At 39.5% G+C, this 19,705-nt stretch overlaps 2 protein-coding genes across 4 annotated transcripts in view; both read right to left on the bottom strand.

Annotated features, from left to right (window-relative positions):
• Positions 1-2,650: 2,650 nt before the first annotated feature.
• LSMEM1 (leucine rich single-pass membrane protein 1) lies at positions 2,651-16,641 on the bottom strand. 2 transcript variants are annotated; one of them, XM_081243428.1, is made up of 5 exons: positions 15,949-16,641; positions 15,410-15,545; positions 9,443-9,574; positions 7,197-7,325; positions 2,651-3,229 (listed from the first exon to the last, which is right to left on the bottom strand). In XM_081243428.1, the coding sequence occupies exons 2-5, from the start codon at positions 15,435-15,437 to the stop codon at positions 3,099-3,101; spliced, it is 420 nt and encodes a 139-aa protein (XP_081099554.1). In that variant the 5' UTR covers positions 15,438-15,545; positions 15,949-16,641; the 3' UTR covers positions 2,651-3,098. The 2 variants fall into 2 exon arrangements, with proteins under 2 accessions (XP_081099554.1, XP_081099553.1); XM_081243427.1 differs by having other exon boundaries at positions 15,410-15,491.
• Positions 16,642-17,280: 639 nt separating this feature from the next.
• The window catches only part of IFRD1 (interferon related developmental regulator 1), a 44,918-nt gene continuing 42,493 nt past the window's right edge, over positions 17,281-19,705 (bottom strand). For both annotated transcript variants that reach the window (XM_081243426.1, XM_081243425.1), the window contains exon 12: positions 17,281-18,039. In XM_081243426.1, the coding sequence (XP_081099552.1) occupies positions 17,950-18,039 (90 nt within the window). In that variant the 3' untranslated portion in view covers positions 17,281-17,949. The remainder of the gene's footprint in view (positions 18,040-19,705) is intronic.

Here is a 19,705-nt window from a genome sequence, read left to right as displayed (position 1 = left end):
GCGTTGTGCTTTGGTCCAGGACAGACCTCAGCGAGGCAAATGTGGATTCATATGTTCTTCAGACTAGATCGTTTGGAAAACCACAAACCCTCCTGCTTATATTGATCGCCTCTTGTAAATTAGCTTAACACGTTGTTTTGCCAAAAGCTCGTACCCCACCATCCCTGGTCGGATCAGATCAGGATGCTATGGTCTTAAGTGCAGCAGAAAAACATTTGGCCCTAAGTCCCCATCAGTAGATGTTAAATTTAGTGGGTTATTTCCTTTATACAACACCTACTACTTTTAACATTAATAATTACAATAACTAGCATTTATTGAGTACTTTGTTTCTGACACAGTGTAAGTCATTTATCACCTCTTTTAAGCCTTACAACAACACTAAAAAACATTTTGTAATGATCTAATTTTACTGATAAAGGAGGAAAGAGGTTAATTTCCCCAAAGCCACAGTAAATGGTGGCACCAGGATTCGAACCAGACAGTTGGGTTCCCCAGCCCATGTCTCAACCACCATATTTGACTGCAGTGAGACTACATGTAACCAAAGGGTATGAAGGTTCAGCTATGCAAGATGAACAAGTTCTCAAGACCTAATGTCCAGAATGGTGACGATAGTTTAACTATACTGTATTGTACACTTGAAATTTACTGAGTATAGATCTTAGATCTTTCCATACACACCACACACACACATTCATACAAATAGTAACTATGTAGAGGTGATGAATGTTAATTAGCTTAATTATGGTGATCATTTAACAATATATGCATAGATCAAAACATTGTTATACACCTTAAATATATAGTTTTTATATGTCAATTATATCTCAAAGCTGTTTTTTAAAAAAAAAGGAAAGAAAAAAATGGATGATTTTATTAAACAAAAATTCTGCAAATGTTAACATTTACCATAGTGGCTTTATACACACATAAATTTTTTTTGAATTTTTGAATTTTATTTTTTTTTATACAGCAGGTTCTTATTAGTTATCTATTCACACACACACACTTATTTTTCTGAACCATTTTGGAATTGAAGACATGATGTCCCTTTATCCTTAAATGCTTCCATGTGTGTTTCCTAAAACCAAGAACTGTCTCATGATAACCATGATACTATTAGTAAAATCAGGAAATTAACATTGATATAATACTATTATCTAGTCTACAGACCCTATTCAGATTATTCCAGTTGTTCCAATAATAGCTTTATTAGCAAATTTAAATCCCTGTGTTGAAAAAAAAAACAAGACTACATGTAGCCAGCCAATATTTTAAAACAGGATCAATAGAAGTTGCGAATCTGTGAATCCAAATACCAGGAGCTGTAATGCCTGGAGTTCCCCAGGCTGTGTATGTGACCATGGCTCCATCGATGCCATACAGGCAGGACAGTGCAGATCCAACAAGATGGATGCAAAAAGATGGATGAAATGATTTATCAGACACTACACTACTCCATGTTATAAAAATCATAAATTCCTTGGAATAAAGATCATTTATTACTGAGCACAAAATATCCACTGTGTAGGGGAAAGAAAAAAAAAAAAGGCATAACAAGACCAAACAGCTTCAAAGAAAGAAATGTGTATTTTTAAAGAGTTGTTGCATCAGCTCATCTGTAGTTTGTGAAACTATGTTATAGCAAATCCTGATAAATTATTTTGCCACACCCCATCAACAGGTCAATAAGAATTTTCCAATAAATACAAATCAGATTTTTAAAATATTCTGCATGATATCAATTTTTAAAAATTAAGTATGCAGTACAATTTTTATTTTATTTTATTTTATTTTTGCGGTACGTGGGCCTCTCACTGTTGTGGTGTCTCCCGTTGAGGAGCACAGGCTCCGGATGCACAGGCTCAGCAGCCATGGTTCATGGCCAGCCGCTCCGCAGCATGTGGGATCCTCCCGGACTGGGGCACAAACCCGTGTCCCCTGCATCGGCAGGCAGACTCTCAACCACTGCGCCACCAGGGAAGCCCAGTACAAATGTTTTTGAGTGTAAAAATGGATAGGTGAAATGTCTTGTGTTTATTTCATTAACTATTTAGTGTTATAAAATGTGTGTTTATGTATGTGTGTAACTTTAGAATAAACCCAGATGTTTCTGATGAACCCAAAATGATAGAATTGCAATAGACTTCACACAACAGACTTACACAATATATTTATATTAAATAAAAATTTTTCTAAGACTCATGCTTTTAAAGCTGATTTATATCACAACATATCCAATTTCATAAATTCTGTGCCTTACCTTTTGTGCTAAAACAAGGCAGGTTCCAAATATATGGTTTCCCACTGTAGTTTAATAAAGGCTACAAACCTATCAGATTTCCTCACAATTAATCAGCAGGGTACTGAAGGATTTTTTTCCCATCAGAAACAAAGTCAAAAAAGCTTATCTATCTATATATAACTATACATCTCCTTTGTTCCTCGCTTGAATGTAAGCTTCTCCCGAGTATGGTGGTTTGTACAAAGCAGCAGCTCAATAAACATTAGTTGAATAAATAGGGCTCTCTCTTTTAACCCCACCCTACCATAGGCACATAACTACTATTAGCAAGTACAAGTAGGCAACTAGCTTGGAGGCCGCCCACCCCCTGTCCCTGGAGAAATGAGTCAAAGTGTAATCACCTGAGCAGAATCTATTTTATTGCAAAGAGTTATCACCTGATTCCCTTGAACACAAATAATTCAATGAATTCCTTAGGCTTTCAAGGGAGTTCATAAAGTTACATGAGGTGCCATGAAATTTACTGGCCACAGTGAACTTATTCTGGTGCCAAAGCTCCTTTTGTAAAAGAAGCTGTACATAGAGCCAAATTCCCGTTCTTGTTTCCTGTTGGTTCTCTTCCATGCCAGCCACCTTTAACCCCATGAAAGCTGAAGGACCCTACCACAAAATCAGCCCCCTTCTGGCGGCTGTCCCCAGCCCCCCTTGCCTTGGAGCTGCTCCCATCCCTGTAGTGGAAAGTTGGCCTTTTGTTGCCTGCAGATACGCCCTTGGTCGGTTCTTAACCCTGTACCCTCCCAGGACAGTGAGAAGCTCAGGTGTTAGCAGTTGCTCTTGGAAGATCATTCCTTTAGTTCTGCTCAGAGTCCAGTTGGTTGAGTCTCTTTACAATGATGCTGTTGATTTTCTTAAGATCATCTATGTCCTTTCCCTCAGCTGCTAGTCTTCTTGACACATCTTCCATCTTGTTGCCAGTTTGAACTTTAAAATGAGAAACAGACATTGTTACACTGGCTTCCAGTGTATTCCATCGGGACTCATCAGAGCCCCGTTGGGGTGCTCGGCTGGAGAGCTGAGAGGCCCTCTTGGCAAATCCCCTGCTCCAGTATCCCATGCAGCCCAGAAGCCCAGAAGAGAAATTGATGAAGACTGAAGTTACCTATCAAGTGAATTATTTTTACGACTCCTTGGTGAAAGACTTGACTACCTTTGGCAGACTCCACACAGATTTTCGCTAAGAAAGACTCTGCTGTGAGCAACCGAAGGAAACCACCAGTGTCTGATTATTCCCACAGAAGTGACTGTTATGTTGTCTCATTTTTGAGACCCATTCTCAGAAAAGGTTTTTCACTTCACATGTGGGAGGTGGGATATTTTGGGTTCCAGACTACTTTGATATACACAGCTCTCCTGGTTCTAAATTACCAGCCCATAATGAATGTATAATAATTCCCCTCAGACCACCCTGAGAGCAGAGAGTCCATATTTCCAAAATAAATAGAATCCCTGGTTATTGAGTAAGTCAGGGAATGGAATACTCTGAGGTCTGCTTATGAGTTAAAATTTCCAAGAAAAGCAGCACAAAATCAGTATTTAATATGTGAGCTCCTTATCATTTCCATTGCAGGCAAGTTTTTTCCAAGATATCTTTCAGGAACTAATGATGGTGGTAACATGCCACTGGGTTTAGCCAAAAACTAACATGGGAAGGTGTTAGAGCCTCACCTTCCAGGCTTGGGACAAACTGTTGCCCAGAAGCTGCCTTTCCCCCATATCTGAAAAATTATGTTGGATGAATTATGGTCCAAGACATGACAGAGAGGTTTTAGCTGAGATTTGATGCAGAGCCAGGCAGAGATACCACTTGCTTCTGGAGAAAAGTGTGAAACAAATAAATCCATAGCATGTGACATACTTCCCCTCTTGGGAACATTCTACATTAGTCAAACACAGAAGGAAGTAGCAGCCATGTTGGACTAAGTCTGTTCCACAATACAGTGGTTCCAAGTTAAATTCCAAAAGAGAAAAAGGTTTCTATATGCAAAAACGTTAGAGAAAAATCATGCCTGACCTGCTTTTTGGAAATTCACAAGAAGTAAAATAAAATACCTTAAGTATTACTAACCCAGCAATTCTCAAACTCATTTGACCATAGAACCCTTTTTTAAGTTAAGGCAATACTTGCATCACATCCCACATATCTACATTGCGTGGCCACTGGAAACTGTTACAGAGGCAGGTAGGCATCCACGGTAACCTATCCTTGCTGTCCGTTATTCCTCTTTAGGACAGAGATTGTGGCAAAAACACAAGGCCCAACAGTTTATTCAATGTAATCAGTATAAAATAGCCTTGGGGCTTCCCTGGTGGTCCAGTGGTTGGGAGTCTGCCTGACGGTGCAGGGGACACGGGTTCGTGCCCCGGTCCGGGAGGATCCCACATGGCGCGGAGCGGCTGGTCCCGTGAGCCATGGCCGCTGAGCCTACGCGTCCGAAGCCTGTGTTCCGCAATGGGAGAGGCCACAACAGTGAGAGGCCCGCGTATCGCAAAAAAAAAAAAAGAAAAAAAATAGCCTTATTTCTCTTGCATAAAAATGTCAGGGTTATAAAGAATATAAGTTCTTACACTTCAGTTAAAATGACACAAATTGGCACTGAACCCCACTGAGAGCAAAACGGTTTCCTTGTTAAGGATGAGCACAGGCCAAGTTCATTTATAGCTGCCTGTGCCAACTCTGGTCTTAGGTTGGGCTAAGGTTTACCTGAAAACCACAGGAAGCCTTTATTATTACTTCAACACAGGCAGTGGAGGGCCAGGGAGGTCTGGAGGCAGACAGCTCAGGGTATGAATCCCAGTTCTGCTTCTGACTAGCTGGATAAATGTGGAGAGTTAAACTCTCTGGGCCTTAGTCTTTCATCGGTAAAATAGAAATATTAGACACTACCTTGAAGGGTAGAGTAAGGACTTAAGATAATGAATTTAATGTGTCTGGCAAAGAGTAATTGTCCAATAAAAAGACACTTCTTTATTCACATTTTCTTTCTTTTTTTTTTCTAAGATTTTTTTGATGTGGACCATTTTTTTTTAAAGTCTTTATTGAATTTGTTACAATATTGCTTCTGTTTATGTTTTGTTTTTTTGGCTGCAAGGCATGTGGGACCTTAGCTCCCCGACCAGGGATCAAACCCGCATGCCCTGCATTGGAAGGCAAAGTCTTAACCACTGGATTGCCAGGGAAGTCCCTTCATTCTGTTTCTTGATATGACTTTGCCCTCAATGTAAAACACTAGAAGCAAACATAAAATAAATCCTATTTATACAACGGGGTATAATAAGTGAATGGTCTTTGATGTCAGGCAGGGGTGTCTCTGAGCCCTGATTAGGCACCATTGTCTGTTGGCCTTGGGCATATTAATTAATCTCTCTAAGCTTCAGTTTCAGCATTGATAAAACCAAAATAACAATAGGTCCTACACCACAGAGTTGTTATGAGGTGGTGAGCAAACAGACATAAATGCTTAGCACAGTGCCTGGGACAGAGTGGGCACCCAATACATAACATTTTTAATTATCATTGCCCTAAATCTTACTACTTATTTTCCCACAAAAAAAAGCAGTCCCTTTGGGTTGCTCCCAAGTCGGTAGGCATACCTAAAATTTCTCAATAGTTTAACTTAGTCATTTCCCAGGCAGGTGAGGCAGGATGATATTTGGAGCATCAACTTATGAGGTATAACATTTCAGAGGAGTAATCCATGTGCTCTTTCCTGCAGGTTCAGGGCCACCCTCCTCCAAAGAATAATCACATGCAAGGGCACCATTATTGTAAGGAGGGTTCACACTGTAGCTTCTAAGTGCAAAAGGGCATCAGCAGGGTGACAAAGAAGCAATTAAACATCACCCCTTTGCACCAGCTCTGAAACCTATACCAGGAAGAGACCTTTAAGCTGGAAGAGAGATGAAGTTTTAGGGAGGAAAAGGGGTTAGAAGCTGTCATGCCCTCTGCCCACTTCCCATCACCACCACTGCTACACTACCTCCATTGATCCTGAATGAATCTGAAATAGAGGCATTTCAGAGACATGGGATCCACCTCTCATTTAGGAGTTCTGAAGGCTACAAGGCCTATAGGGCAGAAGAAATGACAATGTGGTGGATCCAGCCAAAAGGGTATAAAGTATGACTCCTTCTCTCAGGCTCCGTCCACTCTTAAGAGGGGTGGGAGGGAACTGAAGTAACCCCAGATGGTGGTCTGCAGAGGACAGCTCAGGGAGGATGCTGGTGGGCTTTCCTGAAAGGGCAACATGCCTCAGGATGGACAGCAGCCCTCCCGGACCTGAGGCAGAGAGGAGAGTGGCACTGAGACCTCAGGGGATCTCTTGGCTGAGGGGCTGTGTAGGAAAGCCTGGGTCACCACTCAAGGGCGGACACGCAGGGCCCAGGCCAAGGGCAGGCAGGATGCCAGCCTGGGCGGTGGCAGACAGGAGCAGTCTCCTCCCATCCCAGCACTGCCTCTGGGCCCTGGCACAAGCCCAGTTAGTGCTTCTAATGGATTTCAGGGAAGCGAGGGAACCTGGAAGAGGGGGTGAACCTGACTGTGACTGAAAATTATAGACCTGAGTTCACGGAGAACCCATGTGTTGGATGAAGAAAACCCCGAGTTAGCTAGAATAAGCTGCCTACCATTGGCAGCTAGGGACTCCAGGTGAGAAATTAAAGCATTATAGAAACATTTAATGTCCATGTTTGCGAACTCCTGGCACTGAGGGCTTATGAGTGCCCAGCGGTCCGGCCCAGAGCAGTAGGTACCCTAAGCATTCACGCCCCCTCAGCCTTCAGCGGCAGCACTGACTGCCAGGAAGCTCTGCCTCATTACCGGAGCAAAGCTAAACAACCAGCTACAAAGTAAGTGCATAGCAACGAAGAAAAGTGTGTCGATGGTACTTACCTATCAGAAATATCACGAAGGAAACCAGTGCCAGGCTGACAATCAGCACGATGATCAGCCCCACCAAAAACAGACTGTGGTTTCCATTTCCTGAGTTAGTGCCGATGTCTGGGATTTTCTCCTCTAGAGCTAATGTGAAACAAACAACAACAAAGACAAAAACTCCTCAGCATTAAAAAAAAAAAAGAGAGAGAGAAAGAGAGAGAGAGAGATGTAAGGGATATGCCCATTTTCCCTCTGATCACTCTGGAAAGAGACTTATGTTTGAGGACTGTCTTTGGATCGGGTGCTCTTTGAGAATTTTTCACCTTCTTCTATATCAGTATCCAAAGAACAAGTCAGGTCAAGCTATCTCCTCAGCCCCTATTTGGAAAATTCTTTGAAGATCGTGTTAACGCTGATGTAGCTGGACTTGGATTTTTCTTTTGCTTGGGGGAGGGGGGTGGTGGGCAGGGAATAAAGAAGTTAAGGGTTCAGAGTGATGGAGGCTCTATTGCCCTTTTCCCAAAGTGAGCCAAGAATAAAACACAGCTGGCTGTGGGCCACTGACTCTGGGTGAAAGGCTGAACACTCTGAGATATCTCCCAGAAAACTTTATGTCCTATAAAAATAACCAGTTATGCTTATATCCATTTAAACAACAACATCAAAATGACCCTGATGTAATTTGGTTTCTAAAAGCTGTTTCCAGGATGGACACGCTCTGGAAGCAAGGTTCTCTTAAGTGTTTTACAGTTGAACTGAAAATGCAACCATGCTTATAAAACAGCTTGGTTCACCCAAACCATGAATTGTCTGCATTTGGTCACTGTTTTGTAAGGCCTATTTGCCTAATAACACCCAAATTAAATTGCAAAAGAAATAACAGAAACTTGCGGTAATGGAGATCCTTGAATTGCTTTCTGTAATCCCTCCTACTTTGTATCAGTCCCACACCCTCCGCTACTTGATTATGGAGAGATGGGGGCTTAGGTCCTGTGCTTTATAGGGACATCCTGTGTCACACCCTCCAGAGCTTTTCCTTCCTAATCATAACCACGGCATAAGCCGGCACCCAAACACCTGCATTTATTGAGACCAACTGCAGTAAAAACAGGTGAAAATCTGAACAAATTAAAATGAAGAGAAAAACAAGAATTCAAAAAGGATTAAGGGGGCTTCCCTGGTGGTGCAGTGGTTAAGAACCCGCCTACCAATGCAGGGGACACGGGTTCGAGCCCTGGTCCGGGAAGATCCCACATGCCACGGAGCAACTAAGCCCGTGCACCACAACTACTGAGCCTGCGCTCTAGAGCCCGTGAGCCACAACTACTGAGCCTGCATGCCACAACTACTGAAGCCCATGCACCTAGAGCCCATGATCCCCAACAAGAGAAGCTACCTCAAGGAGAAGCCCGTGCACTGCAATGAAGAGTAGCCCCCGCTCGCCGCAACTAGAGAAAGCCCACGCGCAGCAACGAAGACCCAACGCAGCCAAAAAATAATAATAAATAAATAAATAATAAAATAAAAACAAAAAGATTTAGAAGGGGAATAATGGACATAAAATTGGGACAGTAAGAGTTTCGAGTGCATGTGAAACAAACAGCAAGTGGGCATTTATCACCTGCGTTGGAATGTCAGCGTTTAAGCTAGAAAAGATGGGGCTCAGAATAACCTGATAGAACTCGTTTATAATATTTAGGGGACAAGATACACATGTAGTATTTAGTATTCAGCAGCCTTTTATTTTGTTTTCCCCCTCCTCTTTCTAGTGCTTTAATTGAGGCAATCTGTAATCTAAAAAAATGAAGCTTTTTTGCCCAACAAAATCTTAATGATTTTTTTTAAACTAGATAAACGTGTGGAACAATCCGCTATGAAGTAAGACCTCTCTAGGAAAGTGGGCACCCTCGGTGACCTGGCTGTGGTCACTAGAAGGCACAAAAGCGGCCAAGAGGGATGAGTAAGCCTCATCTCAGCAGCCTCCACCGCTTTCCAGGTAGAGAAACTCCACAGGGAACTTCTCAGAACTTTTAAAGACAAGAGTTCAAATCTTGCTTAAGAGCCAAGAAAGCCCACAAGCCTGGCAAGTATTCAGAGAACAAAAGCAAAAATTGCCTAATACTAAACAGCATCTCTAACGCGGAGGCTTCCTAATGCCCACCCCGCCCCCAGCCCACGACCACAGGTCCAGCTCAGCATTCGCTATTTTTAGGTGGCCTAGAAGCCCGGACAGGCGGCCAAGCCTGGGAAGGCACACATACGGAACAGATGCTGCGATCCGGCAGGACAGAGGTTTAGTTTGTTTAAGTCATTTATGGAATCCACAACATAAAGCTTTCTATCTTCAGGAATGCCGCCAGAGCCGGTGTCCTGGGAAGAAGGATTCATTGTCCCTGGAAGAAAACACTGCTGTTAAACACGAGAGGCGGGGCTGGGGAGACGGCCTTCACACGGATTACAGCCCACAGGAAGTTGGGCTGGCATGTGAAGACCCACCCACACATACTACTGCCAAATGAAAGGCTAGAAAAGTTTAGCTGTTCCTTTTGGGGACAACATGGAAACTCTTCTTTTTGCTTTGCTTGACAGGAAGCTCAGAGTCAAGTGTGTTTCCCAATTTTAACGCTTTAATACCCTGCTTATCTGCACTTGCTCTTTCTTCCTGCTCAGATTTCTCAATTCTGTCTATATTTACCCTGGGCCTCTTTTAATTTTTTGTAATTGATTTTTGAATATTTCTCTTTATTACACTGTTCGTATTCCGGTGAGATTTCTCAAATCCTTTGTGCAAGAAGACGATGTATAAACACATAAAAAGATAAAATTAAGCTAGGCAGCCTGTGGCCATAAAGATTCTGATAGAAGAAGAAAATGTTACTGTGAACCATTCTAATTGATGAGGCTTTAATACAAAACTATACTTTTTATACTCTCCCTCAATATGGTATAGGAGTCCCCACCTTAAAGGTATCCTTTAGTCATTATAGACTGGCTCTGAGACCTCAAGGCAAAAATCTTAGCAAACTGAGTACGGAGATGAATACTGCAGTTGTTGGAGGCTAAACTTCAGGACCAGGTCTCTTCCTTCTGTGTTTCCTTAGAGTGCGGTCACTTATGTAATAAGTAATTCTAAAATTGTGGTTTACATTGAAGATAATATTCTCTAATGAGAGCACAAGTTCAAGCTACACTGAAAAATCTGAATGGATTAAAAAGTTCTATTTTAAGATGTCCCTCTAGCACAACAGAGAACTTGTGACCTTTTAATTATGTGAAAAGAAGGTTCTAGGAAGACAAATTCCGATTGCTATCAAAGCTTTCTCCTTCACAGTTACCTCTTTTCATAAAATGAGTCTAATAATGGATGTGGGATTTTTTGATCGGGAAAGGATTTTAGACGTGCTCTCATCTAGCCCCCATCCTTTCCACAAATGAGAAAATTGAAGCTCAGAAGGTAAATGCCCAAGATCATACGTTAGCTAGTTGCTGGGCTGGAAGCAGGCCTCATGCTTCAGAGTTCACTGCCCCTTCCCTTGTGCTACCTTTCTTCTCCACACCCTTCCCGAATCCTTTGTCAAGACTCAGCTCAAACCTCACCTCCATTAAGAATCAACCTGTCTTTCCCTTGTGCCCTTGCTGGATACTGTACATTCTTCTATCAGAACATCTGTTCTATTTTATCGCATTTATTTGCCTACATCTTTGATTTCCCCAATTGACTGAACACTCCATAGGGTAATCTCCAATCCTATTCTTCAAATGCCCAGTGCCAAGTTTAGAAGCCAGTGATTTATGTTAAGTTGGAACACCTAAAATATTTTATTTAGGATTTAAATCTCATTATTTCCAAAAGAATTTGAGGCAGTTAATAATAAGTACACTAACATAAAACTGAGGTTAAGAATCCTCGTGTCGTATCTATCTGGACTTTAGTAAAAGCAGTGCAGAAAACTTCACGTCTGCCTATATGTGGCAACACACTATTGACTTCCTCTTAACATTTAAAAAATTTCCTTTAACGCCCAACTACAGAATGAAGGCAAATATGATTAGAGTTAGGAGAAACCAAATTCAGGAAAAAAAAGATGAACACCTATAGAAGATCTGAAAAAAAAAAAGTATCAGCCATTTACTAAACAGATTAAACTGCACACTAAAATATTAAGACCGAACAATTTCCCAGTAATAACTAAAAACCTACTAGTACTTGTAAAAAAAAAAAAAATGTTCCCCTAGAACCCTAGCTAAGAAAAACAGTGAGCTCGAAAAGTCATGAACTAGTTAAATTTTTTTTCAAAGCAAAAATCTAAAAGGGTGTTTCAGTTATGCTGAAATTTTAATTAACAAGAACACTTAACTCCCTGAATATTTTAGGTAAGATACTACCGAAGCACTTTAGATATAGATATTACTGAATTCCAAATATACTTCATGGATCATTCCTAAGGGAATGATTTTAAGTGACAAAAAAAAAAAAAAGTAACAGCATATAGAACAGAGGGGCCTTAGAGATCAATCAAATCTCATCCTTTTACAGATAAAACCAAAAGTGTTGACTGATGCATGGTCACAGATTCCTATTCTTTTAAAAATGTTTTCTATTTTATCCTCCCTTTATATATTATCCCAAACACTAATATCTGATGAGGCATAAAGGTTGTGTCCCATCATAGGATCATCGTTCCAGACACAGCGTCTATTTTAGGCTTGGTGGCTGACACATGGTTCATTTTTGGATCTCTGACTTGACATCCTTGAGCCTTAGCTTCCCCTCTAGGGATGTAATTACTATTGCTTAAATCTCATACTGAGGCTTGAATCAGTGTTTACAAAGTAGAGGACTAGCTAGAAAATCATAGCTATAAAACTGACTTAAGAGCTGCATGACTAATAAAATCTCCAAACTACTGGCCTTGCTGCTAACTCAAAAGGTGATTCAATGCGACATCAAACCCAGAAGCATTAACATAACAACTTAGTGTGAACTCTGAAGCGCTCTGAACGGAAATCTCTTCATTTGGGTAAAGTCACAATGTAAATAGATGCTATTTCAATGCATTTTTAATTAAATGCAACATGCAAATGAAAAATAAAGAGCCACTAGAAAAAACTGAGTTGGGTGTGGTTCACCGACGCCAAGAGCCTGCAAATGACCCCGTGAGTAAATGGATACAAGATCACATGGTCCTCAAGCCAGGACCCATAGCTGTTTGACACTCAGTTGTTGCTATCTTTGCATCCCCACATGAGAGCATCTGGGAACAACCAGCAGTGCTGAAGCAGCCAGAGTGTTACTAAATTCTGCATTGCACTAACCTGACCCTCCTGCTTGACTGTGGTGTGCAAATTTGCTCATTAAGTAAGACTGACCAACCAAAGTAGCATCCTTTTCATGGAACCCTTTCTAATACCTTGAGCTGAAACACGTAAGTAATTTTATTTTCCTCCAGTTTAGGTCAATGCTAACAGCTGATTCTTTTTGTCATTTAAGAATTCTTTGACTACCTACTAATAAATATTCTGACCAATATCATCATCTATGAAAATTTGCTTTGCTCTTTACTTTTTCCCATAGGTGCTTAGTATCAAACCAGAGAAATAACTCAAACCAGCACTGCTTGCCACAAAATCAAAATTGTTATAATAGGATTTAATTCAAAGCTAATAGGAAGCTTTACTGAGCAAGTCATGGTAATTTGTTCTATAATTCCATTTCAGAGTCAGTGCCTCTTCACATCCAGGAAGTAATTTTTAAAATCAAGTCTAAATCATCTGTATCAAAAGTTAAAAAAGCACAGAGTAGGGCTTCCCTGGTGGTGCAGTGGTTAAGAATCCGCCTGCCAATGCAGGGGACACGGGTTCGAGCCCTGGTCCCGGAAGATCCTACATGCCACGGAGCAACTAAGCCTGTGCGCCACAACTACTGAGCCCACGTGCCGCAACTACTGAAGCCTGTGTGCCTAGAGCCCGTGCTCCACAACAAGAGAAGCCACCGCAATGAGGAGCCTGTACACTGCAACGAAGAGTAGCCCCTGCTCACCACAACCAGAGAAAAGCCCGCGCACAGCAACGAAGACCCAACGCAGCCAAAGATAAAATAAATTTAAAAATTAAAAAAAAAAAAAGCACACAGCACATGCAACAAAAAACATCCCAGCCTCAAGAATCATAATTCAGTCTCAGTAGAGTAATAGCATGCAAATTACTTACAAAAATGTGAGCTCTGACTGCTAGGTTACCAGGAAAAACAAATTATTCAGAAGCAACTATAATGACTTTCTAGAAATTCTGTAGCTCTTTCTTTGCCTCCCTTCAGCACATGGTGCTCCTATAAAGCCCATAAACCCCAGCATGAAACTGCTGGTCTATATTTAGTGTTAACTTAGCCAAGCAGTGTAAGATTCCAAATATTGACTTTTTTTCATAGTGCCTAAGGTTTTTAGTAAATATAGTACTGGGACTATGTTTTAAAAAGAAAAAAACCCACCATGCCTTGATTTAATTGGTAACTGATGAGGTTCTGATTGGACTGAGATTTATGTCCTTATTTGGCGGATGTGTAAACTGACACAGTTCCTGCACTTCTGCCAGGAGGTGCTCCCATATATAAATATCGGGTAGCAGGCTGGAGCTGCCACTCTGACAACTAACTTGCACAGGACTCCAGTCAACAGGAAAAGAATAAGGCTGACCGTCTAACCAGGATGAGGGCAGATCAGAGGACACCTAGGGCTTGCAGTAGCTACAGAAGCGGACTGTGCGTGGGAGATTGCATGGCTACAGACCCAGTGCCCCCACTGCCGGCAATGGAAGCACTTTATCTCATCAACTTTCTTTCCTTTTCAAAGGCTTTATTCTGTGAGTTTTTAATGCGTCCTCCTTTCTCAGGAATGTCAGCCTCTGACATGGTTCCCTCTCACACATGCCAAGGACCATCTGCCCTCTGGGGTACATAAAAGCAGCACAGTGAGGAGTAGACTATACCACAAGCCCACCCCCCTGACTATCCGAGCAGGATACTGAGGGTTAAGTGGTAAACGGATACGTAACCCTTTATAATCCTACCCTGCATTGCCATCGCTAGACAGACATTAATTCATCCTTGAGACATATTGCACGTCAATTAGGAAATGTTTGCTCCACAAAATTCCTTTTACGTCTGTATTCAGTATGGACCTCACTCTCCTTCTGGGGGAAAAGAGTGTCATCTTTCAAAGCTTTATCTATACCTGAGGACCAGTTCATGAAGAAAGGCAATGTAACTAGTAACTTTTTCTCAGAAGCATATAATACATTAAAAGCTATACCAAATTTCTTGGAAAATGAGAATGTTTGTTAGCTATTATTTTAATTATCATATTCAGCTTTAATCTCCCAACTACCTCATCTGTTTTAAACCATCTATTCTTTGAAAAAATAATAGGATGGCCTCATTTTGAACACTGTTTTTCTCTCTCCTGTAAACCAAACCCTTGAAGTATCTGTCACCTCCACTCCACCTCAAAGGTGAGGAAAATGGAGACTAAGCAACTCCTCCTGCCAAAGTCTGAATTCAACCCTATGTTACACCAGTGAGGGGGATGAGATTTTTTATGGCTTATGAGCCGTTAGACTTCTGGAGAACCAGTGAAGAACAAAACAAGACAACCTACCTCATTTTATCTACTCTGTATCTGAAAGGCCACATCCAGAAGAGTTTTGAGTCACAAAAAGAAAATAGGTATTCTCACATGAACTGTTCAACCTGGGGATATTTTCAAGTATTTCTTGCTTTTTCTTTCAAATATTATATCTCATTCCCAGGAAATTAAAACAGGCTACCAAAGACTTGAGTCAAAGATACCAATTGGTTCAAAATTAATGACTGAACCTTGAAGAACTTACTAGGCAGGGACCATTTTAAATTCCTTTAAGCCAGCAAGATTAACCAAGAAGCAAGGAATGAATTGGTCTCTCATATACCATTTTACTGCTCTGAAGAAAACTCAAGCATTCTTTCACATTGAATCCCCAGTTATCCTGTCTAGCAACTACCCATCAATTTGACAAAAGGCCCCCGTCTATAAATTTAATATACAAATTAACACTTACTTATATCTTCTTCCTCCTAAAATCCCAGTAAAAAGGCAGAATAAAAGTTATAAAACCACAAGTATAAAAATAGGAGGAAACACTGAGCAAGATTTCAACAAATGTATCAAATATGGGAAGGAGAGAGTGGTTGGTACCCGCCTTAGCAGACCTCCGGAGGACCATCACTGCTGAGTGAGGTGACAGACAGACCCTGCAGAATTCAGGCAGGCTCGGGAACTGGCGGCAAAAGTGAAGTATGGAGCTAAATACAGGCAGGTAATTTCACGTTAGCTGAAAATATAATGCAATAAGAAGACTGGAAAACCACGTTACAGAAATCTCCCAAGAAAAAGAAATAAGGCCAGAGGCTCAACCCAGCAGCTCTAGTATCTCATGGGAGTTCCAGATCAAAGAAAATGTCTATGTGTGTGTGAAGGGGGAGGGGAGGTCAAGAACTTAGTATTTTCCAGATTGCCAGAGTCCACCAAAGCACAGTACCACCCGCTTTTAGAACAGTAGAGACAGATTCAAAGAACAAAAGAAACAAATCAGAAATTAAAATCCCATCAGATATCGCAACACTTTAATTAGGATAGAGCAATGCCTTCAAAATCCTGAATTTGGTTTTCTACCTAGAATTTTATATACCAAGCCAAAGTATCTGTCAGACATTTAAAGTTCCAAAATAACTGACCTCCCACACACTCATTTCCAGAAGTTACTGAAGGAAGTGTTCCACTTTAACAGGAAAGTAACCTAATAACGAAGACAGGGGGTCCAGATGTGTAATCCAACTCGCGAGAGGAAAACAAATCCCAGGATGATGAAGTCTCAGGAAACAGCTGTATACTAAGATGAGAGAGAAGTTAGTCTAGACTGAAACAAGTACTCTGTTGGGCTTTGACCATGTGGAAGATAGATTAAAGAAGAATTTTACAAACTTACTTGGGACTATTTTGGAAAAGTTAGTGATGTGTGTGTAAAACCAAGACAAGATGTCCTGTGAGAATGGAAATGTAAGCATAGTAAACCATCTAGTTCAGAAATGAATAGAAATATGGTCCCTATAATGCAAATGATGCTGATTTAACCAAAAAAACAAACAAAAAACCGAAACAAAATGGGAGAAGGGAAAAGTAAAAAGGCAGAAATCTTCACCTATCGAATAAAGAAATAGCTGTGTAAGCATACTACTTAGAAATCTGAAACCAAGGTGCTAGGAAAAAACTATAAAGGCTGAAATGAAATGCCTCCTGAGATATGGGAAAGGATGGCACAGGGAGCTAACTTCCTTATAAGCCTTGACATACTGTTATGTATATACATCACTTTAATAAAAATTCATTAATATTTTAAAATATACATATATGAAATTGAGAATTTAGAAAAAAATATTACTTGCAATCTCTTCTCCATGGTTCTAACCTACTTGGAATATAAAGAGATGACAACACATAACACCAGGTTCGAGATTCCAAGTCTGTTTTCCATTGCACTGTTTCTGAGGGATGGAACTCATACTCCCAGAAGCAATAGTGGTTGCACAGGCCGGCCAATGATTTTCAACGAAGAGGGCACATCAGACCTTCCAGGAGAGGTTGAAGATGTGGCAGAGAGATGCTAGTTTAGAAAAAATACCTCTATTTTGGTCCTTATCTACATGCTTCCCCACCCCTCTTATCACTATTTTCTGCATTAATATAAAGAAATAAATCTATGAATTCTAAACTGCAGGTATTACTTGTGCAATGTAATTTTAATATAAAGTTTAATAATAACAAAACCCTAATGCATTGTCAAAATGCTTACAACTTCCCATAAAGTAAAAAAATCACCTCATGGGCAACCAAGCAGCAATAGTCTTAATAGTTGGAATGCCAATGATATATTGCTACATTTTTTCATTTATTTTCATGTTTCCAAATATACAAAGCAAGTTCTGTTTCACTCTCTCCCTACCCCATTACACCATTTTGAACTCTGAACTTCAAACCCATAAATGTTTCTTCTATTAAAAAAGAAGCACTTTTAGTGTGAAAAGATCTTTATTTCAAAATAAAGAGCACAAGGTCTTACACAGAAGATAAAATTAGTGTTACTGCCCTCAGAGGTCAAGGCTAGCAAATTTTCTGGCATATACAAATTCATTATGAATAACAGATGGACTGAATGGCCTGTAAGTGCAGCTGTAAGGTCTCATGGTATAATTCCCTTTGTTGATCCCAGTGACAAAATTATTAGGTTCCATTTAAAATTGAAAATAATAGCAGCTTTTCCAGAAGATCTAGCTCCCAAAATTGCATCCAGAACTCATCTAAGATCTTAAGTTAAATACCTTGTATATCTATATCATTATAATCAATATTTCTGACAACCACAGCGTAAGAAATTTAACCTCAGTTAATAGTTTTTCTCATCATGAAATCAAGTGAAATACTATATTTTTGCTTTCTTCATAAATAGAAAATGACCACACACTACAAACACTTTATTCATGTTTACTGATTATACAGAGAATATTCAATAAACAGAACTCATCATTTGCAATACTATACATTAAATTATAAGATAACCCCTACTACAAAAGCTATCTGTTGACCCAAGATAAAAAACTGTCTCTAGAGTTTAAATACATTAGAAATTATTTTTTTTTAAAAAAAGGGAAATTAGAAAGTGGTCTTCAAATGCTAAAAACCTAGAAGAATTCTCCAACATCTGCTCTCTTATCTCGACATTTGCTTCGAGCTTTTGTTCGAGCTTTGAAGGCAGCAGAATTATATAAATGCTGAAATGAAGAAAAGGAAAATACAGATGAGCCACTAAAGCTTCAGATATTCTTATAAAGTTAAAAAAAAGATAAATAAAAAAATCACAAAGGAAAGAAATGAACTAATTTGACTCTAGAAATATTTTAAATGTTTATAAGACAGAAGAATGAGGGGGAAAATTAACACATTATAGTTCATGGCTATTCTGTATGAAAAAAAATAGCCAAACATGTAAAATACCAAGAAAATTCCAGCCAAAAAATTTTTTTAAGTATATAAACATTTATTCTGATCAAGGAAAAGACAAATCATGAATTAATGTGAACAAAATACTCAACTTTGCTGTTAATTAAAATAATAAGGAAAAATATCATAAGGTTTCATTCAAACTAACAAATTTTTAAAATTATAAAACCCAATGCTGTCAAATATGTGTGTAATAACTACATTTCACCACTGAAAATAATTTAAAATGATAGAATTATTTTGGAAGGTAATTTGGCAATGCATATCAAAAAATCATCATCAAGCCCTGTAGTCCCATGCAAGGATTTCTTCCAAGAAATAATTCAAAAGAGAAATTATGTAAAAATGTTAGTAATTATTTAAAAGTTTTAAAATACCCAACACTCAATTATATGGCCATCAAAATGATTAAATGTAAAGATTCTTTATAATATACAATTAAACAATTCAGACCCACCAGGATGGCTATAATTTAAAACAAAAGTAAAACCAAAAAAGTGTTGGTAGGGATGTCAAAATTTGAACTCTTATACTGCTAGTGGGAATGCAAAATGCACTACAGTCACTGTAGAAAACAGTTTGGTGGTTCCTTAAAAAGTTAAACACAGAATTACCACGTGACCAAGCAACTCCACTCCTAGGTATCCAACTAAAAGAATCAAAAACAGGTGCTCTAACAAAAACTTGTACATATATGTTCATAGCAGCACGATTTAAAAGGCCAAAAAGTGGAAACAAGCCAAATGTCCACCAACTAACGAACAGATAAACATGTGGCATATCCACACAATGAAGGATTATTTGGCCACAAAAAGGACTGAAGTAATGACACGCTACAACATGGATGAACCTGGCAACATTATGCTAAATGAAAAAAAAACAGTCACAAAAGGTCACATTATATGATTCTATGTATACGAAATATCCAAAATAGGTAAATCCAGAGATAGAATGCACATTAGTGACTGTCAGCAGCTGGGAGGAGAAGAGGGGAGGGGAACGGAGAATGAATACTTAATGGACATAAGGTTCCTTTTGAGGTAGTGAAAATGTTTGGAAACTAGATAGTGGTGACAGTTGTGCAACACTGTAAGTGTACTAAATGCCACTAAATTGTACAGTGTAGAATAGTTTATTTTATGTTATGTGAATTTTACCTTAGTAAAAAAAATAAAAATATAAGGGTTTTTGAAATGTTAAATAAAAATATTAACCACTATTTAATGTTACAAACTCTCTGAGCACATTTGTTTCCTCATTTGTAAAATGAATCTGGTACTTACTAAGTTTAGGCTCAGTTACCTGATACGAAAGAAGCACTGTGTAAATATTTATCCTTAACTATATAAACTTCATAGAGCAAAAGGAAACAAAAGACGAAAATAGCTTCTATGTTAGTAGGATTATGGATAAAAATTTTTCATCATAACCCTCCAT

Source organism: Mesoplodon bidens (assembly GCF_964165515.1).
Source record: "Mesoplodon bidens genome assembly, chromosome: 9".
NCBI lineage: Eukaryota > Metazoa > Chordata > Mammalia > Artiodactyla > Ziphiidae > Mesoplodon > Mesoplodon bidens.
Note: the sequence above shows the minus strand (reverse complement) of the source record. Positions and strands in the feature narration are given on the sequence as shown.

Excerpts from the sequence above, each read along its gene's own strand:
- LSMEM1 (XM_081243427.1), bottom strand. Across the intron at positions 7,326-9,442 it reads CGGATCGCAGCATCTGTTCC|CTCTAGAGGAGAAAATCCCA; the intron begins GTATGTGTGCCT and ends GTTTCACATTAG. Across the intron at positions 3,230-7,196 it reads CTTCGTGATATTTCTGATAG|TTCAAACTGGCAACAAGATG; the intron begins GTAAGTACCATC and ends CTCATTTTAAAG.